The 23,716-nt window shown below is 42.4% G+C and overlaps 1 protein-coding gene across 1 annotated transcript in view; it reads left to right on the forward strand.

Moving 5' to 3' along the window:
* Nucleotides 1-21,559: 21,559 nt before the first annotated feature.
* Nucleotides 21,560-23,716, forward strand: part of LOC147904138 (AAA-type ATPase family protein) — a 38,031-nt gene continuing 35,874 nt past the window's right edge. Inside the window, exon 1 of the mRNA XM_087372707.1 lies at nt 21,560-22,027. Within this exon, the coding sequence (XP_087228833.1) occupies nt 21,615-22,027 (413 nt within the window). The 5' untranslated portion in view covers nt 21,560-21,614. The remainder of the gene's footprint in view (nt 22,028-23,716) is intronic.

Below are 23,716 nucleotides of genomic sequence, written 5' to 3' on the forward strand. Positions count from 1 at the left end.
CCAGAGCCTTTGCCAAAAAAAATTTTGCAAGTCCGCAGAAATCTGAAAGTTCTCCCAATGATGAGCTCTGGTAGGCCTCCAACCCCTACAATTGAGCTAGAATTTCCTGGCATTATTGATCGTGTAATGAAAGAAGGGGATGCCCTTCTCTCCGTGCCCTTCATCTATCCATTACCATTCCCCAGGGTCCCACTGCAAAAACTTAATTGGGACACCTCCATAGAGCCACAACCTCCATAAACCCAGGGCGATGAGAAGCGGGTCAGGATCCCAAGTACCACTGTGAGAGAGAGCCATGCTCCATGAAGCCCGCTATCCTGACTGGCTGAAACGGTACCTCCAATAAGATATCATCTGGATAGCTTGCCCCCCGAAGAAACATCAAAGACTAAGGCATCCTCATGAGTGTCACGAAAAGCAATCACTTGTAAAGGAACTCCCAATCTAGAAAAAGCCCCCATCCAGGTGGAGCAAGTAATAGGCATATCATCTATGTCCACCCAATCCAAGGGCAAAGCTGCATCAATCTGTTGGACTCTCCTTGCACTCCCTCTAAGATTAAGAACCAATTGGGCCTGTCAATCTGCAAGAAGCTTCTTGAAGGCTTTCATCCACCTTGGCTCACTTTTCCTCTTAAAATGTAGGCCTTTTTTACACTCCACAAGGTCCAACACAATTAATAACAATATCCAATAGTATAACCCATTTGAAGTCAACTAATGCATGCATTCTAGTTCTTGCACTAAACCTAGTCATTGAGGGCACCCCCACAGTGCACAATAACCAATGCAACACAAAGGAAAGTAAGCTTGCTCTAGTTGACTAAAGTCAACTCTCTTTGGTCGGAGTCAAAAAAAGATTTCTCTTTTTTTCTTGGAATAAGTACAGTTTCGTGACACTCCAACAACCTTAAGATACACTTTGACCATGCCCTTGATGCAACTCATTCAAGCCACTAGTCTCGTGAGCTATCGACCTCCCTTGGAGATGATGCAATCTCACCCATGCCTTAGACAAATAGTCACAAATAGCACCTCATCCGGGAAATATGTGATGTGACACAAGATGTTTGAGAAAGACGCTACCTGGCCTCAAGCTGTAGATGAGGATTCTACATCATTGTAGGGGTTTAAAGAACCCCAGTCTGAGGGCCGAGAACCAGTGGGTCAATTGTGGGAAGTGGTTGTGGGCTCGTAACATTCTTGTCCACAGAGATAACAATGCCCATAGTTGCCCTACTAAGAGCGAATCCCCTACCATAGCCCACCTCAGATCTCCCTCTTCCCCTCTTATGGTTGCTATCCTGAAAGCATGGGCCATCTTCAGGAGTACTCTTCGCAGGATTCCCCCTTCCACCTGTGAAGAGATTGAAAGGCAGCCTATCATGTGGAACGAAAGTATTTTGGATGAGCATGGTAGACCACTGTTTAGGGAAAGGGCCCATATTGACATGTTCTAAATCTAGCTTTTATGGGTGCCTTTTTCTAAACATCACCTAACTAGAAATTTTGCAGGATGTCCATAATTGGTCCAAATAACCCACACAATTCCCAATAAATCGAGGCTCATTTGCACAGGGGATCCTTAAACTGGGACCCCTAGAAAAAGGTCGCACACTTTCACTGAGTGTCTAAAAATTCTTAGTGAAAGAGTGCATTTGAGATTTTTAAGGGGTCCATCAAGGGCATCCCTCCTACATAATACCCATTTTTTGGAACTATGTTGTATAAGGTGACTATGCATAAAGGCTATACATAATAATCTCTTATTTTTAGTATCTATGTATGAAATAAAGTCTTTGAAATAGAGTCAAATATATTACACTTTCACGCTTTTTTTCTGCCCCCATCAAGCTCTTCTCATTTTTGTGATGCTTTCCAAAGTCTTTGCATGCATGGTCTTGCTTCAATTGTCTACAACTTCAACTAGTATTTCATAACTTTGCAAGCGAGCGATCAGGATAAAATCTGAACTACTTTTCCTTATATACACGTTTGTGTAGTCACCCAACTACAGTCAGTTGGCTTTTCGTTTGCATGTCTTTCTATTAGAGCGCTTTTATGTGCCACATCATCTTTTATTGGATCCTTTTATTGCGACTCTTTGTGATCATGACTCCTTATATTCATGACAGATACATTGTAATCATGAAGGATACATGTGCCTCATCATTCATGACCAATACATGCTCTAAATCACATGAACATTCTTGCCATATTTTTATTTTATCTATGCTAATTCCACTTATAGTTGTCCCAATTCTTCTTCCATTGTAGAGTTTGGACTCTTAATCCTTTTTTTTAATTCACTCTGTGATGTAAACTTTTGCCATATCCCAAAACACACCACTATGGGTGCACGTGCATGCGTGTGTGTGTGTGTGTGTGAGTGTGTGTGTGAGAGAGAGAGAGATACAAATATGTAGATATGCATGTGCACGCACACCTACACAAGTGCGCACTAACATAATGGTTTTCTAAAAATGCTTTTAGTTTTAAAAATGAAGGTGAAAACAAACACACACATAGACACATATAGTATGTATTCCATGCATGTGTATGCATGCTATGCTATGGAAAACATTTTTCTTTACTAAAAGCAATGCTAAGGTTTAACCAAGAACCAATTTGAAAATTCCCTAAAAAACATGCTTGAGATTCAAAACCTAAAATTTAATTCTTTGAAATTAAAGGCAACCTATGATCCCAATGTTGAGACCTGATAGAGGTGGATCATCCCTAACCCATCGTAGGGTAAGTCCCAAATATGAGTTGTTTATTTTTTTTTCACAAAAACAAGACTGATATTATTGATAAGGGATGGTCAGTCCCAAAAAAAGACTAGTACAACCAAAAATCGGCTACCAACTTGGGCACAGTACTCATAGCCTTCCCTACAAAGCAATAACCAGAAAACTATATCTGACAACAAACATTCAAAAGGAAGTTTGGCAATTACATCCTCCTTTTTACTGATCAAGACCCCTACATACTGCAGATTTTCCTTAGCTTCATTCATTATCAAAGACAATCTTGCACCGAGTGGCATAGAGCTACGAAAAACTAAACAGTTCCGAGTTGTCCACACAACCATGAGCAACACTGCTCAAAGGTATGGCCACACAATTTTTCCAAGCAACACCAACCGCCATTTGGAAGATATAGAGAATCCACTCATTGACCCAGCAAAATGAATCGCATACTCCATCCTCCTCCACAGTTCTTTGATCCTAGGGCACTCCTAGAAAGTGCCGAACCCGTTCCCACAAAAGGCACACAATGGATTGATTTGCATCCACTTGGCTAATCTGCTCTGAACAGAGACCCAGTTATGTATCATCTTCCATAGTAAAAGCTTGAATTTCTTGAGCAAATCATTCACCCAAATCTTCCTTAAGCATACTCTCCACCAACCTGGACTCCTACAAACCGCCCACTTTCCATCTAAATTATCCACCACAGATTCAATCTTAGTAGCTCCGGTAGGTGACCCTATCTGCTGCTGCGATCTTGCACAGCTTCATGTGGCCTATCAACCATTGGTTCACCCTCCATTGCTGAGAGGGAAAGGGGTTATTGGCCATTGCATTGGACAAAAAGGCCGCCTCTGCATTTGACAGCCCAAATTCCTACACAGCACAACTTAACAGCTTCCAGAACAATTGTTTCAGATCCCATACATTCAACCAATAGTAGAAGGCTCGAATCTCCTCTCAGACCATCTCTTCCCTTCCATCTCAAAATTGGGATACACTGTTTCTAGGCCTCCACAAGCCCAGCAATTAACTCAGAACCCCTCACTTTTAGTGGAAACCATGAAACCAGCTTATCGTACCACCAAGAAAGACCCGGGCTTCCAATAGCCTTCCCAGCACTCTTGTCCACAAATTCACAAATCACTTTTGACCAATGAGCTGCACAACTCAATAGTTTAGGCAACCACTTGGACAATAAAGACAACTTCTTGAGGCAAATATCCAGTACAACAAAGCCTCCCAAATTGTTCAAACTTTTCAAGAACTCCCATGGTATGTAATGCAGACGTCTAACACCAGAAATGACCATAACTACTTCTCAATCTCCATCCAGTGAGAATGCTTGAAGTGCCACACTGATGCAACATACGTGGTCGAGGCAGCTAGGACATGCTTTATTACCAGAATCCAAGCATTCCATCCAAGCTTCAGACCACCCCACCCATGCAATTTCATTTTGATGCTATTATTTACCCAGTTGAAATGTTGTCTGAGACTGAGCCCTAGGCGCAACGGTGCCCCATGATAACACACAATTTGTCTAGAGACAATTTGTCCTCTAAAGACCCACTTGATTGGCATAGAGGCCGCCCACTCTGATATTTCACTTAGCAAGACCCACAAAGCATAAGTTTTATTGATATCGCAAACAGAGCCAGACACATTGCAAAAGCATTGAAGCACTTGAAAAAGAACATCCACACTTTGTTTGGACCCCTCCACAGAAGTGACAAGATCATCTGCAAACATTGTAAACTAAACTGCTTGCCAGAAGGTAAACTAACCCCTTTAAAAGAGCCCATTTCTAACCCCCTCTTGATGAAACCAATTAGTGGCATAGTGCAAATGGGAAACAGGATAGGGGCCAAAGGGCACCCCTGCCTTATCAACCTGCATAACCCAAATCTCCCTCCTACTACCCCATTAATGCACAATATTGTAGACGCACTGCCAAACAACGTGCTGACCATTTTGACCAACATAGGACCAAAACCCATATGTTCCAGCACTACCTTAATACATTCCCACCATGAGACCTGGTCATAAGCCTTATTGAAATCTATACCCACCAGCATACACTTCTGTCCCGATGCCATAACACAGAGGAGACATTCAGAATATTTTCTAAGATATCCCGGTCCCTTCTGAAACCATTATGCTCTTTATCAACAAGCTGTGTGCAAATGCTTTGAATTTTGACTGCCACCGCCTTAGCATATAGTTTAAGTTGGCATTCATATCCTCTGAGACAAACACCCTCTTTTCACTGCCTCATTGGCCATCCTTACCAAGTCAAGTTTTAGCAAATCCCGAAATTGCAAAAAAACTGTGAACCCATCAGGGCTAGGCAACTTATCTTTCTTTGTCTACTTTAAAGCCTCCTCCAATTCTTTCATAGAAAATAGATGAGCCAGCCAGGTTTTCTGATTGGCAGGAACCGTCAATTTAACTGGAGAGAGAAGTTTGTTGAGGTTTTCTCTCCAATTATTGCCCAATGGGTTACCACAATAGCTACCTTCTTGAACACTCCAGCCACATGCCAGAACTCTGTCACTAAATTCCCATTGCAATCCTGAACCCCATCAATGGTTTGCGGACATGCTTTCTTTTCACCGATTGAAATAAAAGTTTTGAAGGGTAGTCTCCAACCTTGAGCTAAAGCTGCCTGCTCAGAATTTTGGCCTTTTCTACTTTGCAATTCTCCACTTGCTTGATAGCATCCTCACATTCCACTAATAAGGTGAGATAAAATCACATCCCGAGGAGCATCTACCAAGGCTCTATTCAAGCAACCTTGCACTATGGATAAATGAATGTCCTCATTGCAGAGTCTAGTCCTAGTTTAGCAAACATATGAATCCCCCAAATGCCAGCATCCCATCTCAAGCATGGGTCCACCACACTATCAGTGCATTCGTTCCACTTAGCTTTAACCTGCTGCAGAAATCCTTATTCAATAACCAAGAATTTACGAACTTGAAAGGTACATCAAGGGACCACCCTATCCAAGAGGCAGAGAGAAACTCCAAGACACAGGCATGGTCAGAAACACTAGTACACCAGATATATTCCCCGCTCATTGGTCCCTTCATCCACCATTCCTACCCAAAACTATAAAATCTATCTAATCGTCCAGCCCTAAAATCTGCCCCCTTTCTTCACTCTAACCCTTTTGGATCAAACTCCATGCAGTCTGTCAGGACCTAGGCTAGAGTCAAGTTCTCCCAGAATTATAGCACTGGAATGAGATTGATCCCCTTGGTCCACAACCATATTCTAATCACCTCCCAGTAACCAATAGCTCGGCTTTAAGGGCATTCATACGCAGACCAGAATGCATTCGAAGCATAGACACTACCCACACAGAATGAGAAGCCTTTGATCAAAACTTTAGCGGCAATAAACCAGCCTTGGGCATTGTAGCAGAGCTCCTGCAACCCGATGCCAACCCTAGCCAGAATTGTTGTACCCCCCTCTAATGGGGCAGTTGGTCAGCACCGAGGGTGGACATGTCAGGTTGTATGAAAGAAGAATGAGAAGACCGGGCTCAATGAACTCTCCCCCTATTTAAGTGCAGTGCAGACACAACTAAGAGCCCGTTATGAAATCTAGCCCCGAAACTCTATACAATCCACCTACTGTAAATCTATGGCATACCCAAAAGACTTTGGAATGCTCATGTTCTATCTGAGAACAATGTTGGATGACCAGCCCTGCTTGTTTGAAAGAAAACCAGAGAGCATCATCAACACCACACTTACACTCCCAGAGGAGCACTATATCCAATCTTTTCTTGATCACCAGTGCCAAGCACTGTCTTTGCTTCAGCTTACTGCAGTGGCCTCTCAAATTCCAACAGACTAAATTCACCTTGGTTAGCTTGTCATCCATTTCATTGTGCGAGGGCCTTGACTGCATTACATAGATAATGCAAGCACTTCCCCTTGCCCCTAATTGACCCCTTGCAGCATCCTTGATTCTCTTGGAGAAGTTACACACCTTTTGCTTTGCATCACTTGCCGCATTCTTATTTTGGACTTCCAGAACCCTTATGCGATTCTTAGCTTCCAACATTTGAACATCATTAATTCCAGCATCTCCAACATCCAAATCCACTTCAATGGGAACATCAGCCCGAGCATACATCCCAAAATTAATGGCCTCACCATACACAGGCATAACTCGACACTTCTTGGAAGCATCACCACCCTCTTGCCTTTGAGCGTTCTCGCTCCCAGACTGCAAAGCATCCGAACCTTGGCCAGGTCTCTCATGCATGTTTCATTGCAACCTCGAGTGCTGTGCATGGTTACCACTACACAACCAATGTTGGTAGACAACTCCTTAGAGAAGGGTTGGCCGCTATAGATCTCCACCACCCTACCCTTCTTCGTGACAAATTTCAAAGTGTTGATGAATCTTGATGGATCCAACTTCTGTGCATCCTTCAGCGATGCAACCATCTGGTTAAGCTAATTCACCTGCTCCTTAAGACCCGCTCCCCCCTTATCTTCAAGCCCCTTAGAAGCCAGCCCGAGAACCTCGTGCTGGGTTACCTCTTTCGTAGATGACACCGGAGCATCCTCAGCATTCTCAATCTTATCAGAATGATGAAGGAGGGGGTTTCTGACTTCCCCATCCAGAGGCCCTCTTGCTAGCCGAGTATCATCCACCTTTTGGGGGCATTCCTTGGCAAAATGACTAGTCTGCTTGCACATGTAGCAAGCATCCGGATAGGGGCCGAATCGCACCCGTTGACAAAGGGAATCACCGTCAGGGAAGGCAATACGCACGAAGTCAGGACTTCAAGACTTTTGCCCCACGTAATCCACGCTTTTTGCAAACCATCATCTCTCCTTCAGAGAGATGGAACCAACAACATCCTACCTAGCGTAGCAGCCACCCAATCCACCGCTCTTCCTGGCCACGGCGCCAGCCTGGGGAACTCAAGCCATACAGGGATTTCGTGGAAAAGAAATTCCTGAAGATTAAATGTTGGACTCCAAGGAACCACCAACACCATCCTCAAGGACAAAAGACTTAGCAATAATATCTTTACGCACCGATTCCCACATACATCGCAAGAGAAAGAAGCCTTTCCCCACAAAACAAGCTATGAACTGGGAAGCATGCAGGTCACACTCAGAAAGCAAGAACTGGTTAAGCTCCCCTAGCATGGGAACTCTCCCAATGAGAAGAGGTATATCTCCCCTCTAGCCATACGCTCAAACTCCCATCACATGCACTTTACCACTCTAATAGATCCTTTCTCTGGGCTTCACTGCTCTCAACGGAAGCAAAATGGAAGAGGGAGAGAGAGAAACAGACAGCCACACAAGTTTTTGGTGGGTGCAAAACACCTTAATCTTCTTTTTCATTCATTTATATATGTGTTTGAGTATTGTACATAACCGTGGTAAAAGCACGGTGACCTTTAATCCCCACAACCTCCCACTTAAAGGATAATGTGCCTTTAAGGGAGAACAACTAGTGAGCATACTATCCAATGCCCATCAATATACGACAATACTCAAACCGCTATCTAGGTAGACTCTTCGTTAGCATATCTGCAGGGTTATCATTTATATGAACCTTGACAAGCTCTATGCGCTTGTCCTCAAGTACCTCCCTGATGAAATGGTATTGACCTCAATGTGTTTGGTCTTTGCATGAAAGACTGGATTCCGTGTTAGCTGAATAGCACTCAAGGAATCACTATGTAATGTCGGTACATTTGTATGAGTCCCCAAATCTCCCACTAGCCGATCAAGCCATATAGCCTCCTTGCAACCCTCTGTGGCTGCAACATACTCAGCCTCTCTGGTAGACAAAGCAACACACTTCTGTGCACGAGACATCCACGACACTACACCACCTGCAAAGGTGAACACATAACCAAAAGTGGATCTCCTACTATCCACATGCCCTACATAGTCTGAATCTGTGTATCCAAGTACATGCATGTCTTCTCTACCAACGCAGATGCACATCTCCTTGGTACCCTTCATGTACCTCATGATGTACTTAACTGCCTCCCAATGCCTCTTTCCTGGATTAGCCATATACCGGCTAACAACTCCCACTGCAAATGCAATGCCTGGTCTAGTAGCTATCATAGCATACATAAGACTCCCAACCGCTGATGCATAAAGAACCTTGGCCATCATGACCCTCTTCTCATCTAATTTGGGACTATTTGTATGTCTCAGTTTCACATATGGAGGCAATGGAGTACTCACTGCCTTCCCCCCCTCCATATTGAAACGCTGCAATACTTTTGTAACATGCTCCTTCTGTGAAAGCCAAAGGAGTTTCCTACTCTGATCACGCATGATGCGCATACCAAGAATATGACCTGCAAGTCCTAAATCCTTCATATCAAAGGCCTCATGCAACTTGGCCTTTAATGTATCTAGCTCATAAGTATTCTTGCTAGCCAATAGCATATCATCCACATATAGTGCCAGGAGTATCAGGCTATTATCCTTAGCCCTTTCAGTGTAGAGGTAGCGATCAATTTCACTCCTTCTAAAACCCTGGGACTGAATGAAAGCATCAAACTTCTAATACCATTCTCTAGGGGCTTGCTTAAGACCATAGAGACTCTTCTTCAGCTTGCAAACTAAACGCACTTTGCCCTTTTCTTCAAAGCCTTCCGACTACACCATGTAAATTTTCTCATGCAGATCCCCATGCAAGAAAGCTATCTTGACATCCATCTGCATAAGCTCTGTCACTAGGCCAAGCATGCATCTAAGTGTGGTCATCTTCACAACTGGAGAGAATATCTCATCAAAGTCCACACCCCTCTCTTGCTTGAACCCTTTAGCGACCACACGGGCCTTATATACCTAGGCACATCATCACCTGTGACCTTCATCTTGTAGACCCATTTACATGGCAATGCTTTCTTTCCATGTGGCAAAGAAACCAAGTCCCAATTCTTATTCTTCATAAGTGAACTCATATCTAATTGCATAGCATACTCCCACTTGCATTGATCCTCGCGCATCATAGCCTCTTTGTAGCAAGAAGGCTCCCCGTAATTAGTAAGCATCACATAGTCTACCCTTGGAACAAACCTATCAGGCGGTCTAGACACTCTAGATGATCTTCTCAAGGGCATTTTAGCTTGCTGTCCCACCTGCATTTCAGCCACATTTGGCTCATCATTTCCACCAATAGATGATCCATCATCTACCCTTGTATACCCATGGGAGTACTTGGTGGTACCATTTCTTGTACATTTGGTGCATGGACAACTTGTTGTCTATCAACATATGCAGGTGGATTCACATCCTGGAAAGTGATTCTCCTCATTTCCACATCCCTCATGAGTGCCTTATGCATCTTCTTCTCATTCAAGGCTACATCATGGCTGTGTATGATCTTCTTTGCTTCTGGATCCTAGAGATGATAGCCCATCTCTCCACTTTCACCATAACCCAAAAAGATGCATTTCCTAGACTTAGGATCTAGCTTCTTTCGAAGCTCTTTTGGCACATGTGCATATGCCTCACACCCAAATATATGCAAATGAGAGTAAGAGGGCTTCTTGCCACTCCATGCCTATTCGAGAATACCACCATCCAAACTCTTACTAGGTGATCTATTAATCACGTGCACTGCAATCTTCATTGCCTCAACCCAAAAACCACTAGAAAGACTTGCATTGGAAAGCATGCATTGCAACCTTTCTTGAATGGTACGGTTCATCTTTTCTGCAACTAGATTTTACTCTAGAGTACGAGGGAATGTGAGATCCCTCTTAATCCCACGTGTATCACAGAAATGCTGAAGTCATGAGAGACATACTCTCCACCATTGTCAGACCATAGGCATTTAAGCGTTCTACCTGACTGATTATCAACCAAGGCCAGCCATTTCTGAAATACCTGGAACACATCACTCTTACGAGCTATAGCATAAGCCCACACTTTCCTAGTTGCATCATCAATGAATGTCACATAGTATTCAGCCCCGCCTAATGATCGTGTAGGCCTAGGACCACATACGTCTAAATGCACCAAATCAAGCTTTCTTTCCCCTTCTTTTATGGGCTAATTTAGTCTGCTTCCCATAGAGACAGTGCTCACAAAATTTAAAATCAGAGAAACTTAAATGCGGTACATAACCCAAATGGCATAAGAGTTTCATCCCATTTTGGCTCATATGGCCCAATCGGCAATGCTATAAAGAAGTGCTTGGCTGCTCCGTTATTGCAACAACATGATCAAACACCCCTGATACATGTAAGGGATACAAAGTCCCACACTTGGCACCCTTGGCCAAAAGCATAAAGCCCTTCTGAATTTTCCAACCCCTAGAACCAAAGATGGTCTGAAAACTAGCATCATCTAGTTGACTCGTTGAAATGAGACTCTTGGTCAGCTTAGGCACATGTCTCACATTTTTCAAAATAAATGCAAATCCATTTGCAAAAGAAAACTTTATGTCACCTACTCCCACGAATATGCATCATCTGAAGTGGTAAGCAACTCTATAGATAAACTAGACATGAAGAGAATGTCATTGTCACTATCATGTGTGACTGCATTGATCTCCTCGATCTTTACTTTTCCTTTGTCCTCCCTTGGACTCTCTTCCTTCTGATTTGCACCCCAATTTGCATTCTTTTTCTTATCCTTTTGCTCTCTTTTAAGCTTGTAGCAATCCTTTTTCATGTGGCCCTTCTTGCCACAATAGTGACACTCAATGTTTCATGCCCTGGACTTGCTACAGGCCTCAAAACATGGGCGCCATTGCATAATCGGACTCAATAAGACAATCTGCAAATATCTCTCTTCTGCTAGAACTCCAAAATCCCAAACCGATGAGTGAGAAATGGGAATCAACACTTATTTACTACCATGTGGCATAAATCCAAGGTTTCAAAACCTTAGAATGAAAAATCCATAACAGAGAGACGAAATCAAATACATAGAGATCTATAACTCTGAAAATACTCCACCGAATCGCGCAAGAACTGACACATAGGGGTCTTTAGGCATCCAAACGCAATGGGATAGATGGTTTTGGAAACCGTGGTCCCAATCACTAGGTCCAACACATGGACTGAAAAACGTTTTTGGAAATTGAACTGTTTGTAAACTCCATCGAAGTGCGAATGATGAGCAAAATAGAAGTTTTAGGACCTCCTGAGTCCATCGAAACTAACAAATCTGCAAATGGTTGCTCCAAACTTGAGTTCCAACACCCAGGCAGAAAAACGTCGAAACTGACACAGTGAGTCAGAAATCCAACAAAATGATCCCAAATTCAAGAATGAAGGTGTTTCCAAGCTCTTGAAGTGAAATGGACACCAAAAGCAGGCAATGGTTGCCTCTACAAGTCAATACGGAGTCTCTGTCGTTGAACAGAACAGGGAAAAGGTTTAAAAAGGACTTTTTCTTTGAAAACACTTAACAAGCTCTCAAAACCACTTCACAAAATCAAAGTGACTTTTCCAAAGGTCCCTTCAAGGTCTCTATGCACTCAGATGCAAGTAAAGTCACCCACAAAGCTTTCCACTGAGCTTCTCCTTCCTCCCACAGAGCTGCTGAGCTTCCAGGCATTCAAGCACGCCTAGCTAGATCACCCGGGCTCTAATACCAGTTGAGAGTGCTCTCAATGGAAGCAGAACGGAAGAGGGAGAGAGAGAAATAGAGAGCCACACAAGTTTTTGGTGGGTACAGAACACCCTAATCTTCTTTTTCATTCATTTATATATGTGTTTGAGTATTGTACATAACCAGGGTAAAGGCACAGTGACCTTTAACCCCCACAACCCCAGCTCTTGCTTTGAGAAGCAAACGGACTTCAAGCATGAGACAGGGGAGCGAAGCCTCCTTGTGGTTTTTCAGTCAGAGCGTCAGCATATGAGTGTCCCTCCTCGTGGTTAACACCAGCTTTGCCACTCTTCTATTTCTTGGAGCTCACACCGTCAGACACTCGAGTAGTCTTCTTTTTAACCGTCCCCTTGCATCGGACCAGAATCCCCACCTTTCCATTCCTTGGAGCTCACATCAACAAACACTTAGTAGGCTCCTTAACTCCATAGCCCCCTTGCACCAAATTGAAAGCTCCGTTCTCCACATTCATTAGACTCCCTTCGAAACACTCAAGGAAAGAACAATGTTGTCATTTCACGCCTTTTCCTACCCAAACATCCCTAGCTACTTCCACGGCTTAGCACACATAGTTTCATCTCACACTCTCTTTCGAATCCTGATCATCTCCAAAGGGGAGGTCAATCTCATTAGTTAGTGTTAAGCCAATCCCCAAAAATGAGTTGTTGATCAAAGTCATGGTTCACAAGATAAACTTTTTATAAATAACCATAGAACACTATTAAGAGCTATGAGTTCTTGATATGCTGTGCTAACTTGCAGTGGCACAAATACATTTGTGATCCAAAACAAAGAAATTTCTATGCCTCCTTGCAAAAATAAAAAATAAAATCTATGCCTCACGAGTGAAGTATACTACCCAAAATAGGGTAGAGAGCTAGCTTGAGACCACATAAAATATAAACTAATTTTGCCTTAGGTCTGTAACACACTACTTTGAAATAAGGCAATGCCAATCTGAAAACTACAAATGACACAAACACGATCCAAAAAAATGGTAAATGCCTCAAGACTACATCACACTACGTAGATTGGCAAAGTACCAATATCTACATCCAAAATTGAAATGTAGCACTGACAACCAAGCATTCTAGCAAGTCCAGAATGCCTATATTCATGCCGTGGCGCTCTAGGGTCCTAGCCACATCAGATTTTTTAGGCTGCAGGTTTGAATGTCTAGCTGTAAAACAGTCCAAAACCATGATTTGGACACAGGAACATGCCTTTATTTTGTGTAAAAAATATTTGCATCTAGAACCTTTGATATTTAGATACACTAATGTTTCTAGTGATTGTCTTGTGTTCGTAAACTACCATGTGTTGGAGCTTGCTCTCGGCCATCTTTACTCAAGCTCCTGGCTATCTTGACTGACCACTAACACGAGTTTTTCCCAAACCTCTTCCGTGGCTTGGGAAGTGGCAATGTCGACAGGTTTCGGGATTCGAGAGGAATTCCTACATGGAGTAGACACATGCATCCGTAACAACCACCACGTGTTAGGGGCTTGCTCTTGGCCATCTTGAGCGACCATCGACACGATCGCTGGTGATGGTCGGAAAGTTAGCACTGGTTGCACATTTTGGCCGGTCAGACGGATTTATTCCTAACGTCAAAGTGGCCATACCTTTTTGGCCCTACAAGGGTCCATTGGGTTTGTAGGGGTATTAGTGGCCATCCTAGAAAATCATTTAATTTGAGTCAATTTGACTCGAATTATAACGATGATTAGTGTTTAAAGCATGATGGTTAGTGTTTTAAATAGGGTAGTTAGTTTTAGGGTTAGTGTATTACGTATTGTTAGAGGTCTTGTCTCTTACCTTTTGAAAGCTTTTGTTGCTTTGTGGCGACGTTCGTCTAGGCGTGGTGACACAGGAGGACGATTCGGCTCACTCGTTTGGGCGTGGCGACGCAAGAGTTTGATTCGTGATAGCGTGTGTATATAGGGATGTAGTGATGTAGCGATGCTTGAAGAGGGCAGCCATTCTTGGCTTGCACCTCTTCAGAGAATCGGAGAGCAAAGTATGGGGGATCATCTCTACCAGCCAGATTTTCATCTACCGTGACAGGAGGTAGGAGCACTTGCATGTTTATAAAATGCATGTATGCTTGTGGTGCAGCTGCAAGATGGTCGTGTATGCATTGTGTTCATCTTGTTGTGAAGATTTCGATACGAAAATGGTGGATTATGAAGGTCTGTGCTCGAGTGTTGGTCTACGTATATTTTCATCGTCTCTGGAGTGTAGATTCGTCTGTAAAATTCGATGCAACCATGTCTGGGAAGTTTTCACCGAGTTTCGATTTTGGGTTCTGAGATGAAATTTGTTGTTGGAGTGCGTGGACGTGCTGCATAAAGCTGTAGGTGGGTGTGGAGTGTGTTTTTGGGGTGCATGAAGAAGCACAAACTGGAGAAGAAGGACCAGCATGTGTTGTGCGTGATGATCTGGGACGCTCCCATGATAGTTTGGGCTGTGTATCTGCGTGATGATTTGGAAGGACACGATGATGATCTAGGAGGGCGAGATGACAGTAGAGGGTTGTGTAAACTTGGTCTGATTGTGAATGGTTCAAATGGTCATCTTGTCTGTGTGTTTTTGGTGCTAGAGTCTTACTGTGTGTGTGTGTCAAGTTCTGATTTCGGGTTTTGAGATGAAATTTTTGGGGCTGTGTATCTGCGTGACGATTTGGGAGGGCGCGATGACAATCTAAGAGGGCACGAGGATAGTAGAGGGCTATGTAAACTTGGTCCGATTGTGAATGGTTCAGATGGTCGTTTCATCTGTGTTTTTGGTGCCAGAGTCTCTGTGTGTGTGTGTGTTTTAGATAGACATTTTGCGTGAGGATCTGGTAGGCAGTGATCAAAATTTGGCGCTAATTTATGTGTTTGGGGGGAACTAGATGTTCTGTCGATAGGTGCGATGGGTGGAGAGATTGAATTTTCCGTGGATACCTATTATGGTTGCGATGGAGATGCATGATGTGTGTATTGGGTAGACATTGCGATGGGCATGGTTTTTGAGAATCTTGTAGTGTTAGTTAGTTGCAGTCAAAGGTCGAGGGGTGCGTGAAGCATGCCGCTTAAGAATTACGTAGTTAGTTGCAGTCAAAGGTTGAGGGGTGAGTGAAAAATAGCAAAGGTTGAGGGGTGCATAGAGTTTTGTAGAGTCAAAGGTTGAGGGTGCGTAGAGTCAAAGGTTTTGATTTTTGTTCCTTGGAAAAATAGCATGCTTTTTTTTTTGAATCTATGTGGATATAGTGTGTGGAAGTTTTATGTTGCTGTTGAATATGGTTTGCTTGATTGCACTGTGCATAAATGTTTAAATGTTTGTAATGCTTTCATTACTTGAGTCTCATATAGGTTGATCCCCCACATTTTAATTCCTGCAAACAAAAAGGAAAAAAAAACATGCAATCATTCAATAACATGAATTAATGCAATGCTCAAAAAAGATGAAAGAATTATTTATTTAATGAAAATAATTACACTACCAATGCTTTTGTGTTGAATGAAATGGATGATGAATCGTATACAATATTGTGGTAACAATTACGTGAAAATAGTAATAAGGAAATTCATGGTGATTTTGGATTAATCTATACTTTTTTTTAATAGACTATCGATAGCGGCATAGAATTCTAATAGAGCAATTTTTCTTGAAACATATGTTATCCATCCTGAAGCCAAGAAAGACAATGTCCTTGGAACTAAAAAATCCCCTTTGAGTGTGCATGACGTTAGCCCTTCACTTGTAGGTGCAGTCACCTCTCTTATGAGTTCTTCACCATCCCGTGTCGTGAAATCACCCAAAACCAACAAGCCATGCCCCAAATGGAAGATCATTGACATTGATCTTTTGGATGACAAGAAACTGAAACTAGTTGAAGTGAAGGATAATCCCCACCTTGTGTAGAGAATGTCAATGTCCATGCTCTCCACGAAGCGCACAATTGGTGTGGTCCAAAAATCGAGCCAGTACTGAAAGTATTGCAGGTTTCAGAGATTGATCTAACAATCAAAAACTGTGTGTTTGATGGGAAGGTGTTGAATAAGTGTGGAACATATATGCTCACTAGTGCCAATTATCAGAGATGTTTGAAAGTTGATCTCGTTGATAGGGTTGGCCTAGGTTTCATAACCTTGCACATTGACGAGCTTTTCTATGGAGAATTTGTAAAGTTTCTTAACATAGGTGACTGCATAAGAGTCAGCAACTTCTCTGTTTGCTCTAGAAACCCAAGGAATGATGGAGGGACCACTGACTATAGCATTGCCTTTTATCCTTCCACTCAGGTCGAGAGGATAGAACCGTTTGCTGTAGTTCCAAAAATCTACCCGCAAGGAACCATCTATCAGTTCAAAGAGAGGTGTAGAAATCTCATAAACAAGGGAGAGGGGAATCAGCTTCCTTTGGCAACCTTGGCCGCAACTGTATAAAGTTAGGCACTTCGTACAACAATGAGACGAGCTTATCGTAGGAGATGGGGACCTTCTTGAAGATCTCATTACAATAAGATCTATGCATTTCAAGTACATTTAGTGGTTGCTCTTTCATCTTTCATCGGCCCTTTCTTACTTCCTCCGATAGCAAATATCTAAAATACTTGTCGCCCATTGTGTATGTGCAAGAGCAACTCACCTTTTGGAGCAACCGATGGTCCGACTATGTTAAGATTGCAGAAAAGTTTAAGTTTTTTGGAGAGGCAAAGTTTATATTACACAATGTCGGTTGTAAGAAGAACACTCAGCCTATCGTACTCAACATGCTTGATATCACAATAATTGTGCCCATTAAAGACTCTTCACTTGCAGCATATCTTTCCCATGTTTTCAATGCTCACATTCAACACATTGGTTATGGTGATCAGGTCTGACTACCCAATTTTTTCAAATGTCCTTCCAAGTTTTCCTACATACCATCATTAATTTGACCTCTCCATAGGGGATGTTGTATAGGTTATCTGCACTTTGACAGTGACTGGTGTTAACTCTGCCTTGTATGAGAATGCATGTGGAATTTGCAAGGGAACGAAGATATCAAGAAATGCTGATAATGTGCATGCAACAAACCATCTTCCCTCTTAAAGATCCCTAAAGTGAAGGCACTTATAACAACAGTTGATGGAGTGTTGATTGATGTCACTTTGAAGGATGCAATTGTAGACAAAGTGTTAAAGCTTCCTCAACCTTTTTTAGAGTTGCTTCATGGAAACCATATTTATTCAGCAAGAAGGTCGAAGGGCGTTTCTTAACAAACAACTTTGGGTGTTTGACTGGTTATATTGCTCCTATTGCTACTGACCAATGCACCTAGAGCATGTAGTTGCTATTATTAGAAGTCTAGCTTGCAAAGCCCATCGAGACATGTTCTCATGAACTTGCAATTTCTACATATTGTTTGCTTTACAATAAAGACTTCTATGGAGTGCTTGCTTTGTTGACTATAGTTTTGCAATCGAGTGCCTTGCACCACAAAATTTGAATGGCATAGTTGCCTTGTAGGCCCAAAGATCAAATGAATAATATGGAGAATAGCTTTCTTGATGTGGAATTCAAACAAAAATATCCAAATAATAATTGTGTTTTGTTATGGGTTTCATATCTCCTTCACTCACATATCACCTCGTTCATTGAAAGCTTCCATATGTCACAAAGTGAAGGCCTTAATAGCATCACAAACCTTAAGCTTCAATGAATGGAAGAGCCATTTAGCAAATCCAATGTTTGATAACATTTATCCAGGAGTGGAAGACTTTGAAAGCTATGTTCATTGTATGGAGGATGAAGATTTCACACTTAGCCCTTTTGATTCATTCGCACTCTCCACATTGGTTTTTGTAGAGATAAATAAATAACATTGAAAAATTTTGTAAGTATTGCAATTATGACAATGGGAGCTTCACCATGCAAAATTTAATCCAACATTTGCCTATGGCTGTTTACCCATACAAGCGTGTAAACCATGCACCAAAAAGAAGACGATGGTCTCCAAACATGGATGAATGCTTAAAGAAATTTGTGCTTCAAGAAGGTGAAACAAAATGCAAGTCTTAGATAATATATGCAAGAAGCTTTTCCCTCTTACAACATATCCATTTCGACTCTTAGGCATAAGGTTCTAAAAATAAAACAAACCAGGGATGAGACGACTAATGAATGCAATCAGGAATCACAACCTCACAAGGAAGAGGTGTTGTCTTTAACACCAATTGTTAAAACAAAACCGAGGTAAAAGATTTCCTTCGACAAGTTCTTACAAATGTTTGACCATTGCTCACATTAAGTAAAGAAATATAACAACAAAATTAAAGACACCCCATCATATGATTGCTTCTCTTGTGAGAGATTGCTTTTCAAAAAACAAACAATATATCTTAAGAAGCAAACATTTGAATGGATCCAAGGAAGAACACAAGATAGCACTGTGGAATTTATAGAGAAGCACGATAGAATATGTTACGAATGGCAAAAGGCAGTAAAAGGAAACATTCTTCCAAAATTCTTCGTCCCCTCAAATATCTGCTTGAATACACCGTTGCTCGAAGTGTCCGAACTAAATGATGTGGAGGAATGCTTGGTTGTACCCATAGTTGCTTTTGTCCAAATAAGAGAAATGACTTTTAATGGTCAGATGGGCATTAATGGAAGCATTGTGAATGTGATGGCAGACACGAATAAGATACAAGTAGTCTTGCCACGCTTCCTAGATGATGATCATGCCGTAATTGTTGGGATCAAAAGAAAAATGCAACACAAATCAACATTTGCAATGGGTAGAGTGTGACCATATGCTCTTATGAAAGCATTAAAGGCACTTGTAGATACACCATTGTACAAATCCAATCACGACACAATACACAACAATTGGTACAAAGAAGTGGTTGAAGGAACAATACCACAGGTTCATTATGATGTGAGCGAGCAAGAGGGCAATGTCATTGTAGGGGAAGAGGACGATATAGAGACAGACACATTGGTGCATAACCTGGTAAATGCAAAACAAGTGATACATTTCGAGAGACATGCAATTTATGTGGCCCCGTCTGAAACTAGAAGGCATTGGGCATCTTCAGAGATAAGCATAGTAAGGAATTGAATTTCCCATCCCTTTTTTTCGGGTTTCCTAGAGAGATTAACAATACCAAGCTGACATACTTTGATATAATAAAGTGGGAAATGTTTTTTTCAAAGCGATAAAGGTTTTGATCCACCAGGTTATGCAATCTATATGGGTGCATTTCAGGAAAGGCACACCAAAGAACAAGCTGCTGTGTGCACGGGACGTTAAAACCAACACCAACATTGAGCAAGTACTGAGATTAGTAATAGGATATAGAGACTTCGAAAGCCTTCACACTTCCCCTGACCACAAGGAAAAACTACGGAAAGAAGCATTTGTAATGATGCATCAATTGGGACAACCATGCTTCTTTATTACCTTCTCATGCACGGAGAGAATGTGGTAGCCCACACTCAAAACGATGTACAACAAAAGAACATCAAAAGACATTGAACTAGGAGATGCATCAGCTATTGTCCACCTCATAAGACAAAACCCTACCTTGTGTGTGCGTTACTACACACAAACTACGAAGCATGATACAACTACTACGCAAAGACAAGTCTATAGTTGGCAATGTTGTTGATTACTTCTTTGTGATAGAATTCCAATGCAGAGGTAGCCAGCACGAGCATGGAATCTTATGGGTTGAAGAAGCACCAAAATATCTTTCAAACCATGAAGAAGACGTCATAGCATTTGCAAATACAGACCCACAAGCATACAAGGACATGTTCCAAAGGCAAATGGAGATTTTGTAGGTTTTATTATCCCAAGCCACCCTTACATTCAACAATGATACTTACTCTGCTCGATGACGTTGACAAAAGCAACAAAAGAGAAACCTATCTCCGCATTTGCCAAGAAATACAAAATATTGACACAAATAAAAGGAACACATTCTTCCAATGGTTGGAGTCTTTGCACATCACCTTGGAAACATATATCCTTTCATTAAGAGCTTCAATAATGAAACCAACATTGTTTTTAAAACGTGAACCAAAAGACATCTTTACAAAGTCTTTCAATAAAAAGATTAGCTACCTCTGGCAATCAAATACGGATATACAATTTATTATGGATCTGTACGTTGCTGCATCATATTGCACGTCATACATCACAAAAATGGATAGCACAATTACACAATCAATGAGAGATACACTAGCCACATGCATGCAAGAAAATAATCCCATGCAAGAGAGATTGCGAAAAATGGGGAATGCTATTCTACATGCACTACAAATCAGTGCACAACTTGCTGCGTTCATCACTTTTTCTCTACCGTTGCACAGGTCAAGCAAGGACTTCCAATTCATAAACACAAATGAATCAGGCAAAAAGGCATTCATTCTCAAATGCAAAGAAGAAATGCATAGACTAAACAGCAGCGTTGCATGGACTACAATAGAGGCATTGCAAAAGGAGCAACGGCAAAGCAAAAACACATTGATAACATCACTAAACACAAGATCACTGTCAAAATACATCCTAGGCATTAAGGCAATGGCCACTCTTATGGACTCAGACATTATTTGCTTGCAAGAGACCAAAAGAACACACAACAAAGAAATCTTACCACTAGGATTTAAGATCATCGACAATTTCTCTCGCATGGGCCAATGCACACTTCTACAAGAGCACTTGTCAATACACAGTGTGGAAAAATATGCAGAGCAAGGAGTGGAAATTATGTCTATCGATATAACAATTCAAAACAAAAGACTTTAAATCTTTAACCATCACAAAAAAGTAATATGTTCGTAAATTGTTTAGAAAAAATGATAGTTGCAAAAAAAAATTCTAACATCTCGATCATAGTGTTGGGCGACTTCAATATAGACAACGCCAAAGCATCACCAAGAGCCACTAACTTGACAAATATAATGCATGCCTTGGGGATGCAACTACAATTGAATGAAGCCACAACAATATATGGTTCCCATTTGGATCACATTTGGACTGACATACCATGTGACAATATTCTCACGGGAGTTTCTCATGCATATTGGACAGACCATTTTGTTGCTTGGGCATAAATCGGGTAGGGATATTTTCTCTAAAAATAAAGGAAAAAGAAAAAGCACACTATGCAGGGCCCCTGTGGGTTCCCACCGTTTTTTCTGCGATTAGTCAGCTCACGAAACTTGATTATGCGCACGATCGCTTTCTGTTGAATGCATCCGATCCTTGTTCACGTTTGCGAAGCCCAAAATCATGTTTTGAGCGCTGGCATGTCGATCCTTTCCCCCATGCAATTCGCTTACTCCTCCTATCTGATGTGGGTGCTTGAGCGAATCGCCTCTTTGCTGTCCTCTTCTTCTCTGGAAGAGCCGGGCGAGACCACCTCGCGCGCTGAGGTTGACCCAGAGCTAACGCAGAACGCGGGCGTGTCACCCCGAGTGAACCAGAAAAAGGCACGGCTCGCGCAGAAGCTCAAGGGTTATTTTGACCTTGCAAAAGTGGAGATTGACAAAGCGATACGAGCGGAAGAATGGGGATTGCCAACTGACGCCGTGCACCAATATCAAGCTGCACAGCGAATACTCCAGGAGGGCTTATCAACACCCGTCTTCTTGGCATCCGACAGGTTTCATCTTCTTTCCTGTTGAGGACTGGCAGACTGTCACAAACCAGCCTGAGAACGAGTTCATTTTCCTGAAAAGGTTGATCGTCAATCAAAAAGCATAACACGAAGATCTAAACTTTAGACTGTGTAATGCTGCTTATCTTATGGCGTTTTTTTCCTGATTGGTCCAAGGATTTCCTGTTTCCAAGACCACCCTTGTTCAACCATCGAATAATTTTTGTTCTTTTTTTATAGCTTAGTGCTCTTGTGGTAAGAGCAACCTATGGACATAAAAATGCCAAAAGAGTGGAGAAACAAAAACACTCTTAGAGAAAAGTCAGCTTGCAGGGGCGTTGACACCTTGCTCTGCCCTTAGCACAATCCATATGTGGGGTAGTGATGTGTATGCTGCCCTTTATTATCTCTGACAAGATCTCCTTTGTTCATCTTCATCCTCTTCATTTGTGTGAACCCTCTCACGTGGTATTAGAGCCAAGCTTTAGAGAATTCACAACTCATGCACTTCACACATTCAAACTCCGAGAACACACAGTATACTGAACTGTGATCTCATTACAGCAGACAAAATAGTGAACTATCTACAAGGTGTCACCGTACCGTTCCGACAATGGAGAGGAACCTCTGCTGCTAAGAATTCCACCTCAGGGAGAGGCTTAGGTAGCCTAGGGTAGGCAGGAAATAGGGTGGACAGGCACTGAAAGTGAAAGGGAACCGGATTAAGAGGCTGGGGACAGAGGGCATAGGGGCTGGCGAGGCCTCCTGATCCAGGTCTGCTGGACGATTGGCCTGCAGCCTATAAAAAGGCTCTCAGCAGGTCCTTTCCTCCATGAGCGGGCTGCTTCCATGCAGCCTTCTGCAACTTCAGGTGCAGCAAAAACAGGGTTGACAGCCCTCTCAAAAATGAAGAAGGCATACATCTTGGTCCCCACTGAAGGGCTATGCTGAGGCTATTGGGCTGTTCATGGCTTAGGATATGCTGGCTGCTCTGGGTCTGAGGCCACAGCTGTACAGTGTAGGGAACCGTGTCCATGAGAGGAGGGTAAATGGGGATTGGATCTGTTACCAAAGGAGTGAGTGCTGCTACTGGTCCATGGCCTGTGGCAGCCTCTGGAGCTGTAGGGACTGCTGCGACTGGTGCTGTTGGAGCTGCTAAGGCTTCTGGATATGTTGCTTGGCTGACTGGTACTGCTGTGTGTGCTGGAATGCTGTACTGACTGCTGCTGAGGTGGAATTGAAGCTATGTAGGAGATGGTACCGAATGAGGGGAGGGGCTTCTTCTATTAGGCCTTGAACCTCCTGGAACTGGTCGAGATAGGGGAAGAAGGGAGGAGAAGGGGTAGGAGTGCAACCAAGATACTATGGACCTTTCTGGATCGTCAAGAAAAATTCACCTTTAAGTTACAAATTGGAATTACCACCATCATGGGGTAAAATCCATCTGACATTTCATATTTCTTGGCTAAAGACGTACGTTCCAGGCGATGAAGCAGTTCCTCCTGCAGGTGATTATGTCCCAGAAATCGAAGACGATTATGTTCTCCTTATTCCTGAGCGTATTCTAGACCATTGACAGCGAGAGACTCGACATCGATGTATCACGGAATTCCTTGTTCTTTGGCGAGATCTGGACGACTCCGACGCTACTTGGCAATCTGATGAAGACTTACAGTAGTACCCTGACATTTTACA

The sequence above is a fragment of the Dipteris shenzhenensis genome, chromosome 3 (genome assembly GCF_047967505.1).
Source record: "Dipteris shenzhenensis isolate YYH24624 ecotype China chromosome 3, Dip_SZ_1.0, whole genome shotgun sequence".
In the NCBI taxonomy this organism is placed as follows: Eukaryota; Viridiplantae; Streptophyta; class Polypodiopsida; order Gleicheniales; family Dipteridaceae; genus Dipteris; species Dipteris shenzhenensis.